This window comes from Canis lupus, chromosome 4 (assembly GCF_003254725.2).
Source record: "Canis lupus dingo isolate Sandy chromosome 4, ASM325472v2, whole genome shotgun sequence".
NCBI lineage: Eukaryota > Metazoa > Chordata > Mammalia > Carnivora > Canidae > Canis > Canis lupus.
Genome location: NC_064246.1, coordinates 87,148,150 through 87,164,632, shown reverse-complemented (window position 1 = coordinate 87,164,632; position 16,483 = coordinate 87,148,150). Strand labels below are relative to the sequence as shown.

General features: G+C 57.9%; 1 protein-coding gene across 5 annotated transcripts in view; it reads right to left on the bottom strand.

The window, feature by feature from the left end:
- Window positions 1-16,483, bottom strand: part of MYO10 (myosin X) — a 195,609-nt gene that overhangs the window by 88,573 nt on the left and 90,553 nt on the right. For all 5 annotated transcript variants that reach the window (XM_025436397.3, XM_049109422.1, XM_049109424.1 and 2 more), the window contains 4 exons: window positions 11,016-11,203; window positions 1,845-1,979; window positions 498-622; window positions 38-51 (listed from right to left, as the gene is read on the bottom strand). In XM_025436397.3, coding sequence (XP_025292182.1) covers window positions 38-51; window positions 498-622; window positions 1,845-1,979; window positions 11,016-11,203 — 462 coding nt within the window. The remainder of the gene's footprint in view (window positions 1-37; window positions 52-497; window positions 623-1,844; window positions 1,980-11,015; window positions 11,204-16,483) is intronic.

The window sequence follows — 16,483 nt, the reverse complement described above, 5'->3', positions numbered from 1 at the left end:
AATAGAAGAAAATGTGAATTAAATCATGTTTACTTACTTTTTCTAATAAATCTTCATGTGAAAAGCAATGGCCAGTCAAGGAACAAAACAAGGATAGGGCATGCTCAATTGGTCCTTAATTTTCTATCCTTTGTCACCCAAATCATCACAAATCCCTGCTCCTTTGGCATTGAGACTTCCAGTGCCAAACATGAGCCAACAAAGCACAGACTAGTTCACATAAACCCATTTTCTGACAGGACACATGGGCCTCCTAGGAGGTGCCAAACTATCTAACAGAATCGATTTCAAACAGCAAACACCTGATGCTTCATGATGACTCCACGTTTCCAGATTATGAACATGATATCCGAAGTTTCCAAAAGAATAATTAATAGGTCACACACAGAATATTAAGCAATAACCGTGATGTTTCACGGTATCTGTCCTTAATGATAACCAAGTTTGTACTTAATAGGGTCAAATACTAACGACAGGACCTAAATGAAACAGGATACAATCTACAATTCTCCCGCCCTGAATATTTCCCTTCTGGCAGATGTTCAGCTGAACGAACTTCCCAAAGCGACTGGAGTTGTTGTTGTACACCGTCTTTGCGTTGCCGAAAGCTTCCATGATGGGGCTGTGAGAGACGTAAGGACAACCTCCAGTTATACAACACACAGGTCATGAGATGTAATTTCAGCATAGGCGACCTATCAAGAACACTGTCATCACTGTGCACGGGGTGACCGATGGTAACCAGAGTTACCGGGGGATCAGTTCATAAGGCACAAAAATCTCATCCCTAGGACGGACACCTGAAGCTCCTACCAAACCGTTTGTCATTGTAGTTCAATCAATAATCAAAAAAAAAGTGAGGACGGTGGAGTGTTCATTAGGAGAGAGGTGAAAACAGCAGGAGCGGGCCTCACAAATGTCAAAATCCGCCACTGTGGGAAAAATCTGAAAGCGGAAAGGCCCACGGTGACCGCATTTGTTTACTGAAGAGCCAGATCTCAGCGCACTTGCTGCCGCGGGGTCACAAGGCACGTGCATTTTGACCCGAGCTGGGGCAGGTCACGGAGCAAGCGCAGGATGCGGGGGATTCCGGGGCCGGGACGCTTGTCCCCGAGCCAATGGGCTGCGGCCCACGCTGGAGCCCGGGGCTGCGGCACAGGATCCCACCCGGGTTTCGGGACGACAAAGTCCCCGTCCGGGGCACTGCACCGTGGGCGCGCTGTCCGGGGGCTCCCTCAGGAGGCAGCTCCGCCGACCTTCCCCAAATGTAAGCCGGGGACGGGCAGGCCCAGGGCGGCAACATTTTCTATAAAGGACCCAAGAGAGATTTCGGGCTCTGCGCCCCGAGGCCTGCAGTCGGCCCGCGGCGTCCGGGCGCCGAGTCCTCGAGGGCCGCCTCCACGTCTCCGCGTCTCCACGGGCGCCGGTCCTGGACACCGGCCCACACGCTCGGGCCCGGGTCTCACGTCCCGTGTGTTCGACGACGGCCACGGGGGAGGAAGCGCGAACGCCCAGGAGAGAAACGGGCTGCGGTTCCCCGCGGGTCCCGGGGCTGGCGGCGGCGGGCGGGCTGCGGGCGGGCTGCGGGCGGGCGGGCGGCTGCGCCTCCGGTCAGGGCCTGAGGGGCCGCGCCGCCCGCCGCCTCCGGGGCCTGAGGGGCCTGAGGGGCCTGAGGGGCCGCGCTCCGTCCGACACGCGGCGGTGCGGGCGCTTCTGCTCGGGACGCGGCCTCCAGGGCGAGTGGGCGCCCCGCGGCCCGGGCTCCGGGGCACTCCCGGGGTCAGTCACCGGCCGGGGGTGGGGGGTGGGGGGGGCGGGGGGGGCGGGGGCGGGCCGGCGGGTACCTGCTCCCCAGGATGGCCTGCTCCACGCTCGACGTCCGCTCCCGGGAGGGCAGCTCCGACGACTGCCGGCTGACGGCCGACAGGAACCGGAGGATCAGCTTGGTGCTCTCCGTCTTGCCCGCGCCGCTCTCGCCGCTGGAACACAAGGCGCCGCTCAGGCTCCCCCGCGGCCCACAGAGGGGGGCCGCCCGCCCGCCGCCCGCACCCGCCCGCACCGGAAGCGGAAGCGGGACCCGCAGCCTGACCCCCCCCCCCCCTGCGGGTGCACGGAGACGCCGCGGGGGGCAGAGGCCGCAGAGGCCGCAGGGCGGGGCGGGCGGGGCCGGGGGCGGCGGGGCGGTCGGGCCCGCACAGCGGGGAGCAGCGGCCCACGCCGTCGCCCAGCACGTCCCCGCCCAGGGCCCAGCGAGCCGGGGCCCGCGCACCCACCAGCCTGGGCACCCACTGGAGCCACCCGCAGCCTCGTCTCCCGCCATATCGCCTCCGAGGCCCTTGCTGTGGAGCTTTTAAAGATTTTATTTGAGAGACGGGAGCCGGGGAGCCGGGGAGCCGGGGAGGCGGGGAGCGCGGCGGCTTCTGCCCCCCTTCGGCCGGGCGCGGTCCTGGGGTCCCGGATCCAGTCCCTCACCGGGCTCCCTGCACGGGGCCTGCTTCCCCCTCTGCCTGGGTCTCTGCCTCTCTCTCTATCATGAGCAAATAAATAATAAAAGAATCTTAAAAAAATGTTTTTTTATTTGAGAAAGAGACACAAGCAGGGGGAGCAGCAGAGGAAGAAGCAGGGGAGCAGCAGGCTCTCCAAGGAGCCGCCCTGGGACGATCCCAGGACCCGGGGTCATGACCTGAGCCAAAGGCAGAGCAACCCCTGCCCAAGCCTCTTCTTTAAGTACATATTTATTTGGGGGGGGGGGTACAGAATTAAAACTTGGAACGGAGATGTGCCAGGGTTCTCACACTTGGCTGCCCATGTGGATCCCCTAATCTGCCCACGCGGGTCCCTAATCTGCCCCTAAGCTGCACCGACAGGGCTGGGGCCGAGTGGTCAGGACCCCGAGGAGTTTCCCAGGGGCCCCCCCACGGGCCAGTGCAGGAACCACTGCAGCTGAGAGCAGCTTCCCCAGGCCACACAGCAGCGGTGATCGGGCCCGACGGGCCAGGACATGCTGCAGCGACAGGGCACAGGATGAGGACGAGCACACAGCTCACAGCCGCTAAGACCCAGAGCACACGCGTGTCCCCAGGTGCCAAGGTGACGGCGGGCGCTCTACAGGCAGCACTTCCGCGTGACCCTGGTCTTCCAGCCCACTGTGGCACGGACACTCCCACGGACGGTCAAGGCCGTCTGGTCTTGGAGGCCATGAAGGAGGAGCATGTGCCTGGGGATTCCTGCACTCCCAGAGCGTCTGCAGGCGCCCGCGTCAGGCTGCACCACCGACTCCGTGTCTGTGATCCAGAAGCACAGGACTGCACAGCAGAGCAACACAGATGCCAGGGGCAGAGAGCTCACAAACCGGTGGAGGTGAAGGCCCCGGCGGTTCTGGGGGAGGGCGGGCTGACCCGCACAGGGGCAACGTGCACCGGGCAGGAGGGGGGATGCGGTGGGGGTCACGGGCTCAGCACAGTCCCCTAGCCCAGGACGCCATCCGCTTTCACCTCTTTGTAGGGTTTATTGCTGAGAGCATGTGTGGAGGGGCAGAGGGGGGTGGGAGGATCCCCGCAGCCCCGCGCCCCCTGAGCACAGGGCTTCCTGCAGGGCTTGGGCCCAGTGCCTCAGAGGGCACGGCAGAGACCCCGGCCTGAGCTGGGAACCGGCAGTTGGCCGCGCCCCGGACCGGGTGCTCTCCAACAGGGCAGTAGGGTGGCAAGGACCAGGAGTCACGGCGTTCTCAGGTGAGCCATCCGTGGGGCTCCGTGAACATGATGCACGTGCCACGCACATGTGCTGGTGGGATCGCTTACAGCAAGACACTCTCGGCCTTGTCAGAGTCCCCTCTGATGCAGAGGGGCTCACACCCCCATCGCTGCTCCACGGTGACAGTAATCGGACCCGAGACATCACGGTAGGGAGGCGACTTTTGGAAAGCGGCTAGGGCGCCCAAGCTGGGGGCTGCTTCCAGGGGGACCACCCACAGGGTCGGAAGCAGGGGCTTCGGTCGCTTCCCGCAGCTGGCCTCTGGGTCAGGAAGCGCCGGGACCTGAACTCGAGGCCGAGAGCCAGGGACTTCATCAGCGGTGCCTACGGAGCGAAGCCCGCACAGCAATTCCAGGGGCATGGGGAGGCCCATGCTTGGTGTCAGGCACACAGAGGGACGCAGGGCCCACGGCCCCCTCCCAGGGTAGGCCCCTGCGTGGTTGTGTCCTCCTGCAACATCCTTTCCTGGTAAACCTTCTAAATAGCATGAATCGCCTGGTAAGCACAGGGGTTCCTGGGCTCATGAGCCCCTTTAGCACATCCATCATGCGCAGGTGGGGGTGGGGGCGTCAGCAGGCGCCCAAGGAGGGGGGCGTGCAGACAGCGGTGTTGGAGCCGGGCCCTTCACCTCAGGGAGCCCACCAGCCCAGGGCAGACAGCGTCAGGTTGACTTCCGGGCCGGTGCCAAGGGGACGGCCTCACAACGACAGCAGCCACCCCCATGGAACCACAGGGCCAAGCGCGGGAGCGCAAACACGACAGGGCAGCCCCCGAATGCTCGCCGGCCAGGCTGACTTCTACCCACTGGTTCCCGGTGCTGGGCTCAGGTCCAGGGGCCGCCACTCCCACCCGGCCCACCCAGCAGGCTGCGCCCGCCCTTCCCCATGTGCCCTCCCCATGGCCGCGGCGGGACGGTGGCCCCACAGCCATCACCCCAGCAAGCCCCACTCGTGTCCAGTCCTACATTGGTCTCAGCAGACCAGGCAACCACAGGCCTCACCCGGGCGCTGGCGTGATCACAGACATGCACCCAGGGTCGTCTTGATGAACCCAAGCGGGCGTCCACTGGTGAAACAAACCAACACAACCACGAAAGAGAGAGAACGTAAGCCAGAGCACCGAGCGGCGGCCTCACAGGCCTTGCTAAGAGCTTTGAGGCCTCTCCGGAGGCCGAATCCACCACCAGGCCTTGTCCCGCAGGAGAGCGTGGGGATTAGGTTCAAGGCTACACGCGGTAGGGGTCTGCGGGGGTCCGCAGGGGACTGAAGGTGGGGGATGGTGGGAGAGGGGAGGGCAGAAGGGTAGCGAGCAGGGCAGCAGCGACTTGGGGAGAGGCCCCGGGAAAGACAGGGGAGAGACAGGCACGGACCGCCGATGGCCTGCCAGCAGGGTGCGGGCTGACCGGGGCGAGTGCACAGGTGCACATGACGCCAAGCCCATCGAGCTGCGTACGTGGGCCACGTGCTTTACCGTGTGGAATTCCTCCTGAATGGAGGCCGGGGTGGGGGGCACACAGAAAAGGCCTCACAGTCCCAGGGGCATGGCTAGGTCTCGGCGTGCCACCTAGTAGGATGCAGCGCCCGCTGTTGACAACGGGATGTGAGGAGATGGACACATTTCTGGGAGACGCTCAGGATGCACCTTGAGATGCCCACGGTGGTCCCCCAGGGGCACCTAGGCCACCGCCTGGACCTCAGAGGAGAGCCCGACCGGGTGGGGGGTGGAGGGGGAGGCCGGGAGGAGCACGAGCAGGCGAGGATGAGCGAGGGACGCCCAGAGGCATGGCGCCCTGTGGACAGCAGTGGGGGGCTGCGTGGTCTATCAGGATGCAGAACAGCTGCACATCTTCTTCAAAGGATGGAACGTGCTAGAAATGCCAGTGATCAGTAGAGAGGAAGACACTGAGGAGTCAGGGGCAGGAGGGTCAACGACGGCCCGGACGTGACCAGGGCCCCTCATGCACACCCACAGGCCTGCGCCGCTGTCCACAGACCACACCCCCAAGTCGGCTCTGCCGCCTGTTTCTATAAAGTTTTATCAGGACACGGCCCAGACTTTGCTTGGCTCACTGCTTGGGAGTGTTTCCATGCTCAAGGGCAGAGGTGCGTGGCCGTGACACGTCCTCCCCGCCCTTCACAGACGAGCTTGCTGACCAGGACCAGCCTCCGTCATCCCACGGGAGTCAAATCCCCAACTCCCAGGACACTCTCGGGACCTCCATCGGCCACTTGCTGGGCGGCCTGAAGACGTGGGCAAGGCTTTGAGTCCCTGGGATTTGGCCGTCGGGTCTCAGCCAGCAGGACAGAGCCCTGAAATGTGAGCCGGCCCCCGGAAGGAGGCTGCCACTCCGAAAGGGCCTAGTGGGACTGGAGCCCAGGCCTGGGCCCCGCACACGACTCCGAGCCTCGGCTCCCCGTGGACAGTGCCTCCTGGGCTCGTCCGAGCATAGGACGCCACAGTCTCTGTGGACGGACGTCACTTCCCTCTCTTTGCTCTCCAACCCCTTCATGTCCCCACTGCTCATGCTCTCTCAAATAAATAAATAAAATATTTTTTTAAAAAAACAAAAAGCAGGGGCTCATGGGTGGCTCAGTCAATTAAGCACCTGCCTTCAGCTCAGGTCATGATCCCACAGTGTAGGGATCCAAGCCTGGATCAGGCTCCCTGCTAACAGGGGAATCTGCCTCTCCCCTTCATGTCCCTTAGCCCCTTCATGTCCCTTAGCCCCTTCATGTCCCACAGCCCCACAGGCTACCTTCCATCCCCGGATTACCCTTGTTTCTCCAAGTATCTGTTTCTGCAGATGCTTCCGTGGCCGCCCCTCCCCTCCACACCCGCCAGGTCCCCACACGGCCTTTGCCTCCTGGTCACACCTCACGTCCTCTAAGTACTGTCTGCATTCCCTCCTGAGGACCGACTGCCACCTTCTCGGAGCAGCCACGTACATGTTTCCGTGACAGCATCTGGCAGGTGCTATCGAGATCAGTCACATCGGTTTCTTCCCGTCGGACAAGGTGGTCCTAAAGGCAGCGACTGGATTTTATTACCATCGTGACTGTTTTGACCGCTAAAGTCTAGCACCGTGAGCTGCTGGGTCACGTGAGCCAGAGCCCGCGGCGTCTTATTCAGGCTGGCACCCTGCTGACCCCGGACACAGGCTGTGTTCATTGTGCCAATTCGACCATTTATGAACATATTACTAGAAACAGAAAAGAGACTGGACACCTGATTATCCATTAGGTACCTAATCCACCCCGTGTTGGAAAACCGAAACATGCAAAGGTCCTGATGGCACAGCTGCCGCGCGTATCTCTGCGGAGACTGACGGCGGGAACGCTGGCCCCCGACACTGCCCTGGTCCCACGGGGACTGAGGCACAGGCCTGCCCTACGCTGCGGATCTCAAAAGGCCGCATATACCGATAGGCCACAACACGCTAAGCCCCGTGGGCCCCATCAACATACAAGGGGCACAAGTCAATGTGAAATGTCCCAGATCAAACAAAATCAAATGCTGCTCTTGCCAGTTAGATGGAAAAACACCTCGAGTTTTAAACATTTTTTTTTTAGATTTTACTTATTTATTCATGAGAGACAGAGAGAGAGAGAGAGAGAGAGAGAGGCAGAAACACAGACAGAGGGAGAAGCAGGCTCCCTGTGGGGAGCCCAATGTGGGACTCAATCCCGGGACCCCGGGGTCGCGCCCTGAGCTGAAGGCAGATGCTCACCCACTGAGCCACCCGGGCGACCCTTAAATATATAAAGACCATAATAGCGTAAGCATTTGCTTAAATGTGCAGAAAAAGATAGAATTAGAGCTGAGGAGGGAGGACAGCCATGAAAGCGAGCCCAACACGAGGGGCTTGGACCGGAAGCCTAGACACCTGGCATTGCCCACAGGACGCTGGGGACCTGGGCCAAGGAGCCGAGGCTCGTGAAGCCAGGGGGAAACTGCTCTCTGAAGTCCTGATTCCAAGCAGGCCTAGGTTCTGGCCCTAAGGGTCTTTGCATAAGAAAATGTTCTCAAAGTAGAGAAACATGTTGTATCCAGCAGGGGGCGGGTCCCGCCTGAGGAAACGGGCTCCGGCTACAGGGACACGGTGACGGAAGGTCTATTTCTCTACTCAAGGTCTCTGATTCCCGCAGCCCCAGCCTCCACTTAAAAAAAAAAAAAAAAAAAGCTGTCTATGAAACAAGATACGTTACTGAGCACTCTATTCTTAAAGACGCCGTTTCCTGGGTTAATTGAGATAAATACAGTTACTCCGTTCACGCCGGAGTCACACAATGGGAGCTTTCTATTTGGGATCCACTCCCCCTCCGCCTCTGCCTCCCACCTTATTTTTAAATACTGCGGTCTCATTGGCATGAAAATGCTGACCCCCTCCCGTTTTATTAGACACCCTCACACTTACGCACGATGACCTCACTTGATTTACCGCGTTCTTCCCCAGCCGCTCTGTCTAGCGAGTGATACGTGAGTCATCCTCTCGTTTCTCCCATTGAAGGGAAGGAACACAAGCAATGATCAATGGCAAATATTCAGGTACAATTTGATCTTCTTAAAAATGACTATGTTTGCTTTCTTCCCGCTGGTCTTAATGCATCCTATTCCGTATTACGCTGCAACGGGGATCTGATATTCTGACTTCTGAGCTTTGGGGAGGTCGCCTGCAAGAGCCTACGAACAGGGCTGCCAGTCATAAGGCAAGTTTCTCTCTTGGGAACGGGGCGCTTCAAAGCTACCCCCGCTTTAAAAGCTACTAAATAAGAGCTTCATTTTGATGAGCTGCAAGTCATCATGATTCACGGTCACCTGATTAGACCAGTGGGTAGCTCCCCCCCGCCCCGAGTTCTTTCCACAGCCCCGGACATTAGCACCAGCAAAATGGTTAAGAAAGAGGGTGCATCTGCTCAGATGCCTGCGTCCCCTAAACGTGGCAGAGGCAGGCAGGGGGAGAAAGGCAGGGTTCTGCTGTGCTGTTCATCACATTCCGGTTTGTTGCAAAGGCAAGACCCATGCAGAGAAGTAACGGGCGCAGACCCCGGGGAGGAGGATACGGGCCCCGACATGGTTTTCTGCGCGGGGCACCTGCACGCTCGGTGGTAGCCCCGGCCATCGCAGGGCCATTGGAAGATGTCAGTGAGCTGATGCCTGAAGGCTCCTGGCACCGTGCCCGAAACCCACTAACCCCTCAGGAGCTGTTGGCGAGCTCGTCTTCACGCAGGTGCCATGTGGGCGGGGGGTCTCGTCCCCGCCATCCCCTCCCTGGGATTCCGCGGTCTGCTGGCCCCTGCCTCCCCGCAGGAGCTGGGGGGACCTTTCCCTGACAGGTGACCTGGGCGAAGGACTGGAAATAGGTTTCCCCACGGTGAGCGTGGCCACCACGTACCTGCCTGCATCCGGATCAGGTGGTTTGGTCTAATTTGGGGCTCGGATGTTCGCAAGGCCAATTGGCTCGAAGTCTGGAGCGAACATATGGCTCTCCATCTGTCTCCTTTTCATTGGATCAGGAATCCGGAGGGTGGGAAAGGAGGGTCTTCCTCTCATCTCACCCAAAGCCAAAATGCCTCGTCCTTGCCTCTTAAATAATGCAATTATTTTGCCACAAGTTGGGATTTGAAAGTCGCCTGAGGGAAGTCCAAACCTTTGCCACAGATTCCAAGGAAACCCGGCTGAAGGTCAGGCTCTGCACTTCGCTCTGGGTACTAACCGGGGGTGTTCTGAATGTCCCCAGAACACAGTTCTGGTATAAAGAATTAAGAAGATCCAGCTGGGTGTCACTAGAAGGTAAGCGATGAGGCCAATTCAAAGTAGTTCATAAAAGGATTTTTTTTTTTAAGAGACAGCATGAGCTGGGAGAAGGGCAGAGGGGGAACGTCTCCAGAAGACTCTGCACCCAGTGTGGAGCCCGACACGGGGCTCCTTCTCACACCCCTGAGGCCGTGACCTAAGCCAAAATCCAGTCTGATGCTTAACCACTGAGCCACCCAGCCACCCCATTAAAAGTTTTTCTTAGAGAAATATACGCCATTGCTTGTTTTAGATGGTTCCTAGGGATGGGTTTTGACAGTGGGTTTCCTGGTATTTTGCTTTTAAAAATTTATTTAGAGAGACAATGAGAGTGAGAGCGAGCGCGTGAGCGAGAGCACACACAAGTTGGGGGAGAAGCAGCAGAAGAGAATCCCAAGCAGCCTCCCCGCTGACCACAGAGCCCGATGACGGCCTCCATCCCAGGACCCTGAGCTGAAATCAAGAGTCAGATGCTCAATCGGCTGAGCCACCCAGATGCCCCTTCTGGTACTTTATTTTAAAGAATTTGTTTATTTATTTGAAAGAGGGAGAGAGAACATGAGCAGGGTAAGAGGCAGAGGGAACAGAGAGGGAGAAGGACAAGCAGAGCCCCGCTGAGCAGGGAGCCCGACGCGGAACTCAATCCCAGGACCCTGAGATCATGACCTGAGCTGAAGGCAGACGCTTCGCCGACCCAGCCACCCAGGCGCCCCCCTTGGTAGTTTAATTTGATAAAAGTACAAGTTCACTGGAACAGAGATGTCAAGACCCTCGTCTTTTGCCAGAAAGATCGAAATAAACACATGCTTCCAGCGTTCCCTGGGCGCCCACGTGGTGAGCGTCCCTTTTCTGTCGCTGATTCTGTAGCTAACGTCAGGAACGCCCAAGTCAGTCAAAATCATTAGAATGCTTCAGTTTGGGAAATTCTATGTGACCTTATTGAATGAGAGAAAAATCTCTTGCTCAAAGATACGAGCATTCTCGCTCTAGAATATACGTGACACTTCAAATTTGAAGGAACTACACGTTTTCCTTAATCCCCGGAAGGACCAACGCCACAACGGAATAAACCAAAGAATAATCAAGACAAATAAGAAAAATGGAGTAATTATTCCGTGAGGCCAAGAGTCAACAAATGTGGTACATCCTGCTTTTTTCTCAGTGAGCTTGGGTCTTTGAAAGCTGTGGGTATCAGGCTATTCAAACTGTAAAACTCCACCTGAGAAATCCAGGTGCTTATTAAAGACCGTTCTCTTGACGGGATGAGCACTGGGTGATATGCTGTAAGCTGGCAAATTGAACTCCAATTAAAAAAAAAACAAAAAACCCCGACCGTTCTCATTTCCTTCTCGGCAGGTGTCGTGTCCTGGGGGCTGGCCGGTTGGGGCCCCACGCGGCCGGGTTGTGCACGCCCGCGCCCCGCGTGGCCCCCTCCCAGCCCTCTGCCAGCCTCAGCGCGGACCGGTTACCTGATGAGGACGCACTGGTTGTCGTGCCGCTTCCACAGGCATCGGTAACACTCGTTGGCGACGGCGAAGACGTGGGGGGGGAGCTCCCCCAGGTGGCACCTGCTGTAGCGCTCCACGGTGGCAGGCTCGTACAGGCCGGCGACGGTCTTGTAGGGGTTCACGGAGGCAAGGATGGAGCCGATGTAGGTCTGCGAGCACACGGGGCGGGGAGAAGAAGGAGAGCGGGTCACACATGCGCGGCACCGGCAGGCAGCGGGGGCGGGGCACTCACCCCGGACAGAAGAGTCTGGAAGGGGCTCCAGAAGGTGGAGGGCCCGCCCACCCCCAGAGCCGCCCGCCTGGAGTTTTGACAGCATCCACCTGGGTGCACGGGAGGGACGCCGCCGCCCTCCGCAGACATTTTACCTGGGCCGTTTTGGTACAAAATCTTGTCATCCTGCACCAAGCAATGGAGTCATTTCAAAGAGGACTCGCGGGGAAAGCTAAGCCAGAGACGGACGGGGAAGCAGCCCAGGCCCCAGTCCCCACCCCGGTGACCTCAGCCCACGCCAAGCACCGAGGACTGTCCGCTCCCCGCCAGGTGGCTCAGGAAACGGCAGGATTAAAGGAAGAATTGGCGCAACACCAGGGGCTGGGGGGGTGGGGTGGGAGAGGGACGGACAGTCCCTGTCGGACAGATCGGGAGTTTCTGCTTGGACGGTCAGAAGGCTCTAGAGATGCACCGTGGTCACAGCTACGCAGCACTGCAAACGTACTGAGTGCACCGGATTGTACACGTGGAAACAGTCAAATGGCACATGTTAGATCGTGTTTATTTAACCTTAGCATCTTTTTTAAGGATTTTATTTATTTGAGAGAGAGAGACAGTGCATGCACAAGTAGGGGGAGTAGCAGAGGGAGAGGGAGAAACAGGCTCCTCGCTGAGCTGGGAGCCCGATGTGGGGCTTGATCCTGGGACCCCGAGACCATGACCTGGGCCAAAGACAGACGCTTCACCAACTGAGCACCCAGGCGCCCAGGATATGAATACATTAGAATCAGTCTGCTCGGGTGGGCCCGGACCCAAGCTGGTGAGGATCCATTTAGAAGAGGCGGACGCTCCAAGAAATGCAGGACAGGTGTGTGCACAGGTGAAGGCCGCCTGAGGACACAGCCAGGCCAGGAGCCTCCGGGGCGGCCATCCCCGCCGACACTCGGCCTCGGGCCCGGGCGAAAGCCCCTCTCTGTCCCCTCCCAACAGCCGCAGCCTGTCCTGACGTCCCGAGCTGACCACCACAGGCGGCCTGACCCCTTAACACCCACGAGAGCCCGGGGAGCCTCACGGGACCACGGCCCCGATGTCCAGGCTGGGCAGCGGGCACAGGGCCGCTGGAGCTGGGCAGGGGTGGAGGCGGGATGTGGGCAGGGCAGCCCGGCTACAGGCTTCCAGCTTCCTTGGCACCACAGGGCCACACGGGGTGAGGGAAGTGGGCAGCGCCAGAAAGGTCAAATGTGCCGCTGGCAGCCGAGCTTCCCGCAGCCGTGCCCGCCAGGGCCATGTGCTGCATGGACCCGTCGTCAAAGGTAGGGCGCTTTGTGGTGCCCTTGAGAAACAGTCTGCACCGGGACGCCCGGGGGCCCAGCGGTGGGGCACCTGCCTTGGCCCAGGGCGTGACCCGGTGTCCCAGGATCGAGTCCCACATCGGCCCCCGGTGGGGAGCTGCATCTCCCTCTGCCTGTGTCTCTGCCTCTCTTTCTGTGTGTCTCATGAATAAATAAATAACATCTTTAAAAAAAAAAGTTTGAACCAAAAAGGTTAAAAACGTAAACGAGTTATCACCGTATGACCAACGGTTCCAGTCCCAGGTCTGTAACCAAAAGAGTTCAAGCAGCGCCCCCAGGACAGCGTATCACACGAGCCTGGGGGGAAACAACCCAAACACCGAGTATCCGACGGGCAGGGGTAGATGAGACGGGGTGCGTCCACACAGGGGGGCACTCCTGAGCCGCCGGAGGAATGTGGCGCCCACACTGCTGCCGGGGGGGGGGGGGGGGGGGGGGGGGGGGGGGGGGGGGGGGGGGACTCTGAGGACACGACCCTGAGGTCAGGAAGCCAGACACCAAAGTCCATGTGTCTGAAAAGAGAAATACGCACAGACACACGGACGGGGGCAGGGACTCTGGGCAGGGGGAGAGGACAGGGGGCTGCTGGGGGCTGACAGGGTTTCCACGCAGGGTGATGGAGACACTCTGGATCTGGACCCGGGTGCCGGCTGCACCCCACGTGGGTGTACCACACACACCGATTCGACCCTTTCCTGTAGGGGGCTCTCTGTTGCAATCATTTCAGCTCAGTTTGAAGAAACGACAGGAAAAGATCCAGCGGGTTACTGGGTGACCATGCAGGTCCTGGGAAAGCTCAACCCTCAGAAGCCCCACTCCCCCAGCCAGGCACCGTGGCAGAGCTGTGGCCATGAAGGAAGATGGAAACTGCTCATCCTCTGCGGAAGGAATCGGTCCTACTTCTGAAGGACCACCGAGAGCCACCCAACTCCCGGGGCGTCCCCCACCCACGCTATGACCTTGGGTGCCCGGCCTTCCTTTATGTCAGCTGTTTGCAGGGGCGAGGCAGGCGGGCATTGCTGGGGCACGGGGGCTGCACCTGCCACAACTTTGTCTAAACTCTCAGACCTGTTTCTACCTTTTGGCAGAGGATTGGTAGCCGTATGATTATTTTTTTAAGGATTTTTTAAAAAGTTTAAGTGATTTCCATACCCATCATGGGACTCGAACTCATGACCCCAAGACCAAGAACTGCCTGCTCTTCTGACTGAGCCAGCTAGCTGCCCTGATTTTTATTTTTATTCTAGAAATACCAAAGCTGGTCATTTTCTGTTGAAATGGGTTCTTACTTTCTTCCTACTTTGGCAGAAATTAAGACAATGCCTTCTCTCTTAAAACTGCCAGGTAGGCACACAGCAATCCTCTTTCTCGGTTACAAATAAAATGTAAGAGCCACACGGTATCAAGCTGAGTATCAGATTTAATTAATATTAGGATATTAACCCATGATTAATGCACTTAAAAAAAAAAAGGATATGTCCCAGAGCACCTGGCTGGCTGGCTCAGGAGAGCATGCAACTCTTGACCTCAGGGCTGTGAGTTCAAGCCCTCGGTTAGGTGTGGACCCTACTTAAAGTCAAGAAGAAAAAAAACACCAAAAAACCAAAAAAACAAAATTAAGAAATGACATGCCCAGTGCATGTCTTGACAATTTTGAGCACCTTGTCATAACACATTTGTGTCATTGTTATAAAATTTGGGGAGAGAAAAAATAAAAATAAAATAAAATAAAATTTTGGGAGATGAGCCTTTCTTTTAAAAAAGTATCGATTGGGGATCCCTGGGTGGCGCAGCGGTTTGGCCTCTGCCTTTGGCCCAGGGCACGATCCTGGAGACCCGGGATCGAATCCCACGTCAGGCTCCCTGTGCATGGAGCCTGCTTCTCCCTCTGCCTGTGTCTCTGCGTCTCTCTTTCTCTCTGTGTGACTATCATAAATAAATAAAAAAAAAATTAAAAAAAAAAAAAAGTATCGATTGACTCATAAACAGTATCAGCCTTTCCACAAACCTTGACTTTGAAAGCGATGATTTCGGTGAAAACCGCATAGGCAGGCTACCCCCGGCCGGGCTGGGCAACCCCACTGGTCACCCCGCGTGGCTCAGGGGGTCATGTGTCTTGCATGCGATGACACGCTATCTACACGGGGGTGGGAAATCCGAGGGCATTAAAAGCCTGTTGGCAAAGTCGAGGCCCCAGCATCCAAAACGGATCTTCGGCCTGCCTGAAGTGAAGCTCAGTGGCCGGGGAAGCGGCGGACGAGGTGTCAGGACGACAGTGTGGCGGGGCGCGCAGGGGCCCCGCTCGCTGCCAGCAGGCCTGGGGAGGCGGCAGCCAGATGCCCAACAGCGGGCGTCCAGCTCGGGGGCAGCTGCAGCACCGCCCGTGGCACCTGCCGGGCCCCCCGAGGCCGCGCAACAGTCGTGCCCGCGCAGCTGGCCCCACACGGAGGTCCCACGGCACCGGCGGCTCCGAGGAGCCTTCCCAACACCTGTCCGCGTGCCTCCGCGGGCGAGTCACCACCCTGACCTCAGCAGGGAAGAGAAGCAGGCGCGCTGCCAAGCACGACACTCCCAGCAAGAGCCCTGAGAGGCCCAGAATTCGAGGGGAAGCCAGCATGCCACGCGGGGGCAGCTGGACGACACTCTTCATGCCCAATGACCGCCACGGCTCTGGCGGTCGCCGCTCTTCCTACAGCAACAGTGACCTTCGCGTGGCTCCACAGCAGGAGGCTGAGAATACATTCCTCGACTTTCAGTCTAGCCGGCTGCCGTGACGAACGCGTGGTCCCTCGTACGTTGTCGAGAGGACGGTTTCATATAAATATCACTAAAAACAGACCTTCCCCACTTTATGCAAGAAAGCCTGACTTTCCCCATTTTGATGGAAAACGGGAAATGGACAACACGAGCCTGTCAAACCCAGGGTAGTGTACCTAAATTTACTCTTTCAACGATATTTGGTCTTTTTTTTTTTTTAAAGATGTTATTTATTAACTTATGAGAGACCCAGAGAGAGAGAGAGATGGAGACAAAGGCAGAGGGAGAAGCAGGCTCCCTGCAGGGAGCCCAGTGCGGGACTTGATCCCATGACCCCGGGGTCACCCCCTGAGCTACCCAGGGGCTCAATTTTTGGTCTTCTTCAGTCTCTCAGCCTATGACAATGATGCCCACCCTGAAGGGGGTGGACACAGTCTTCTCCTCTCCACTAACACCTACCCCAGACCCTGAGCTCCCGAATGCTCCTCCAAATGCAGCTTGTCCACCTTGCCAGGCACCCCAGTGGCGACATTTGCGGTGGCTTTGACCTGTGGAATAAAAGGACGAAGGCTTCTCCTTCTGAGACTGCTGTGTTGGAGGAATGGCTGAAGGTGCCAGAAGAACCTGCGGATAAGAGGCCGCTTTGCTGTGGGGTTAATGGGAGATACCAAGCCAGGCTTCTACTTTACTTTGCGTTGCCCACTCCACATAACACATGAGATGAAGACCTATGTTGCAAGTGATCTGCATTTCAACTGCTTCACACCTTCACCATTATAGGAAGGTAGGAGCTGCCTGTCGTCAGCCACGGGACAGCTCTTTGCACCCCCTGAGCACGTCTGCATCTCTACGCCAGACGACGAGCTGAAGTCCTCTGTGTACACAATGCTCAGGACCCTTGCTGGGTGCAGAGAGAGCACTGAAGTATAAAAGAGCTGCACCGGATTTTGAGAGACGGGGCATTCAGTGGTATATGGCTATATTCTGATGTGACTCTAAGAAGGCAGGTACTCCTGTTGGGGTCCTTTCCACTCTGTAGAGGTAGAGTTTTCTAAAATAGAAAGAAAAGAAAGAAAGAAGAGAAAGAAAGAAAAGAAAGAAAGAAAAGA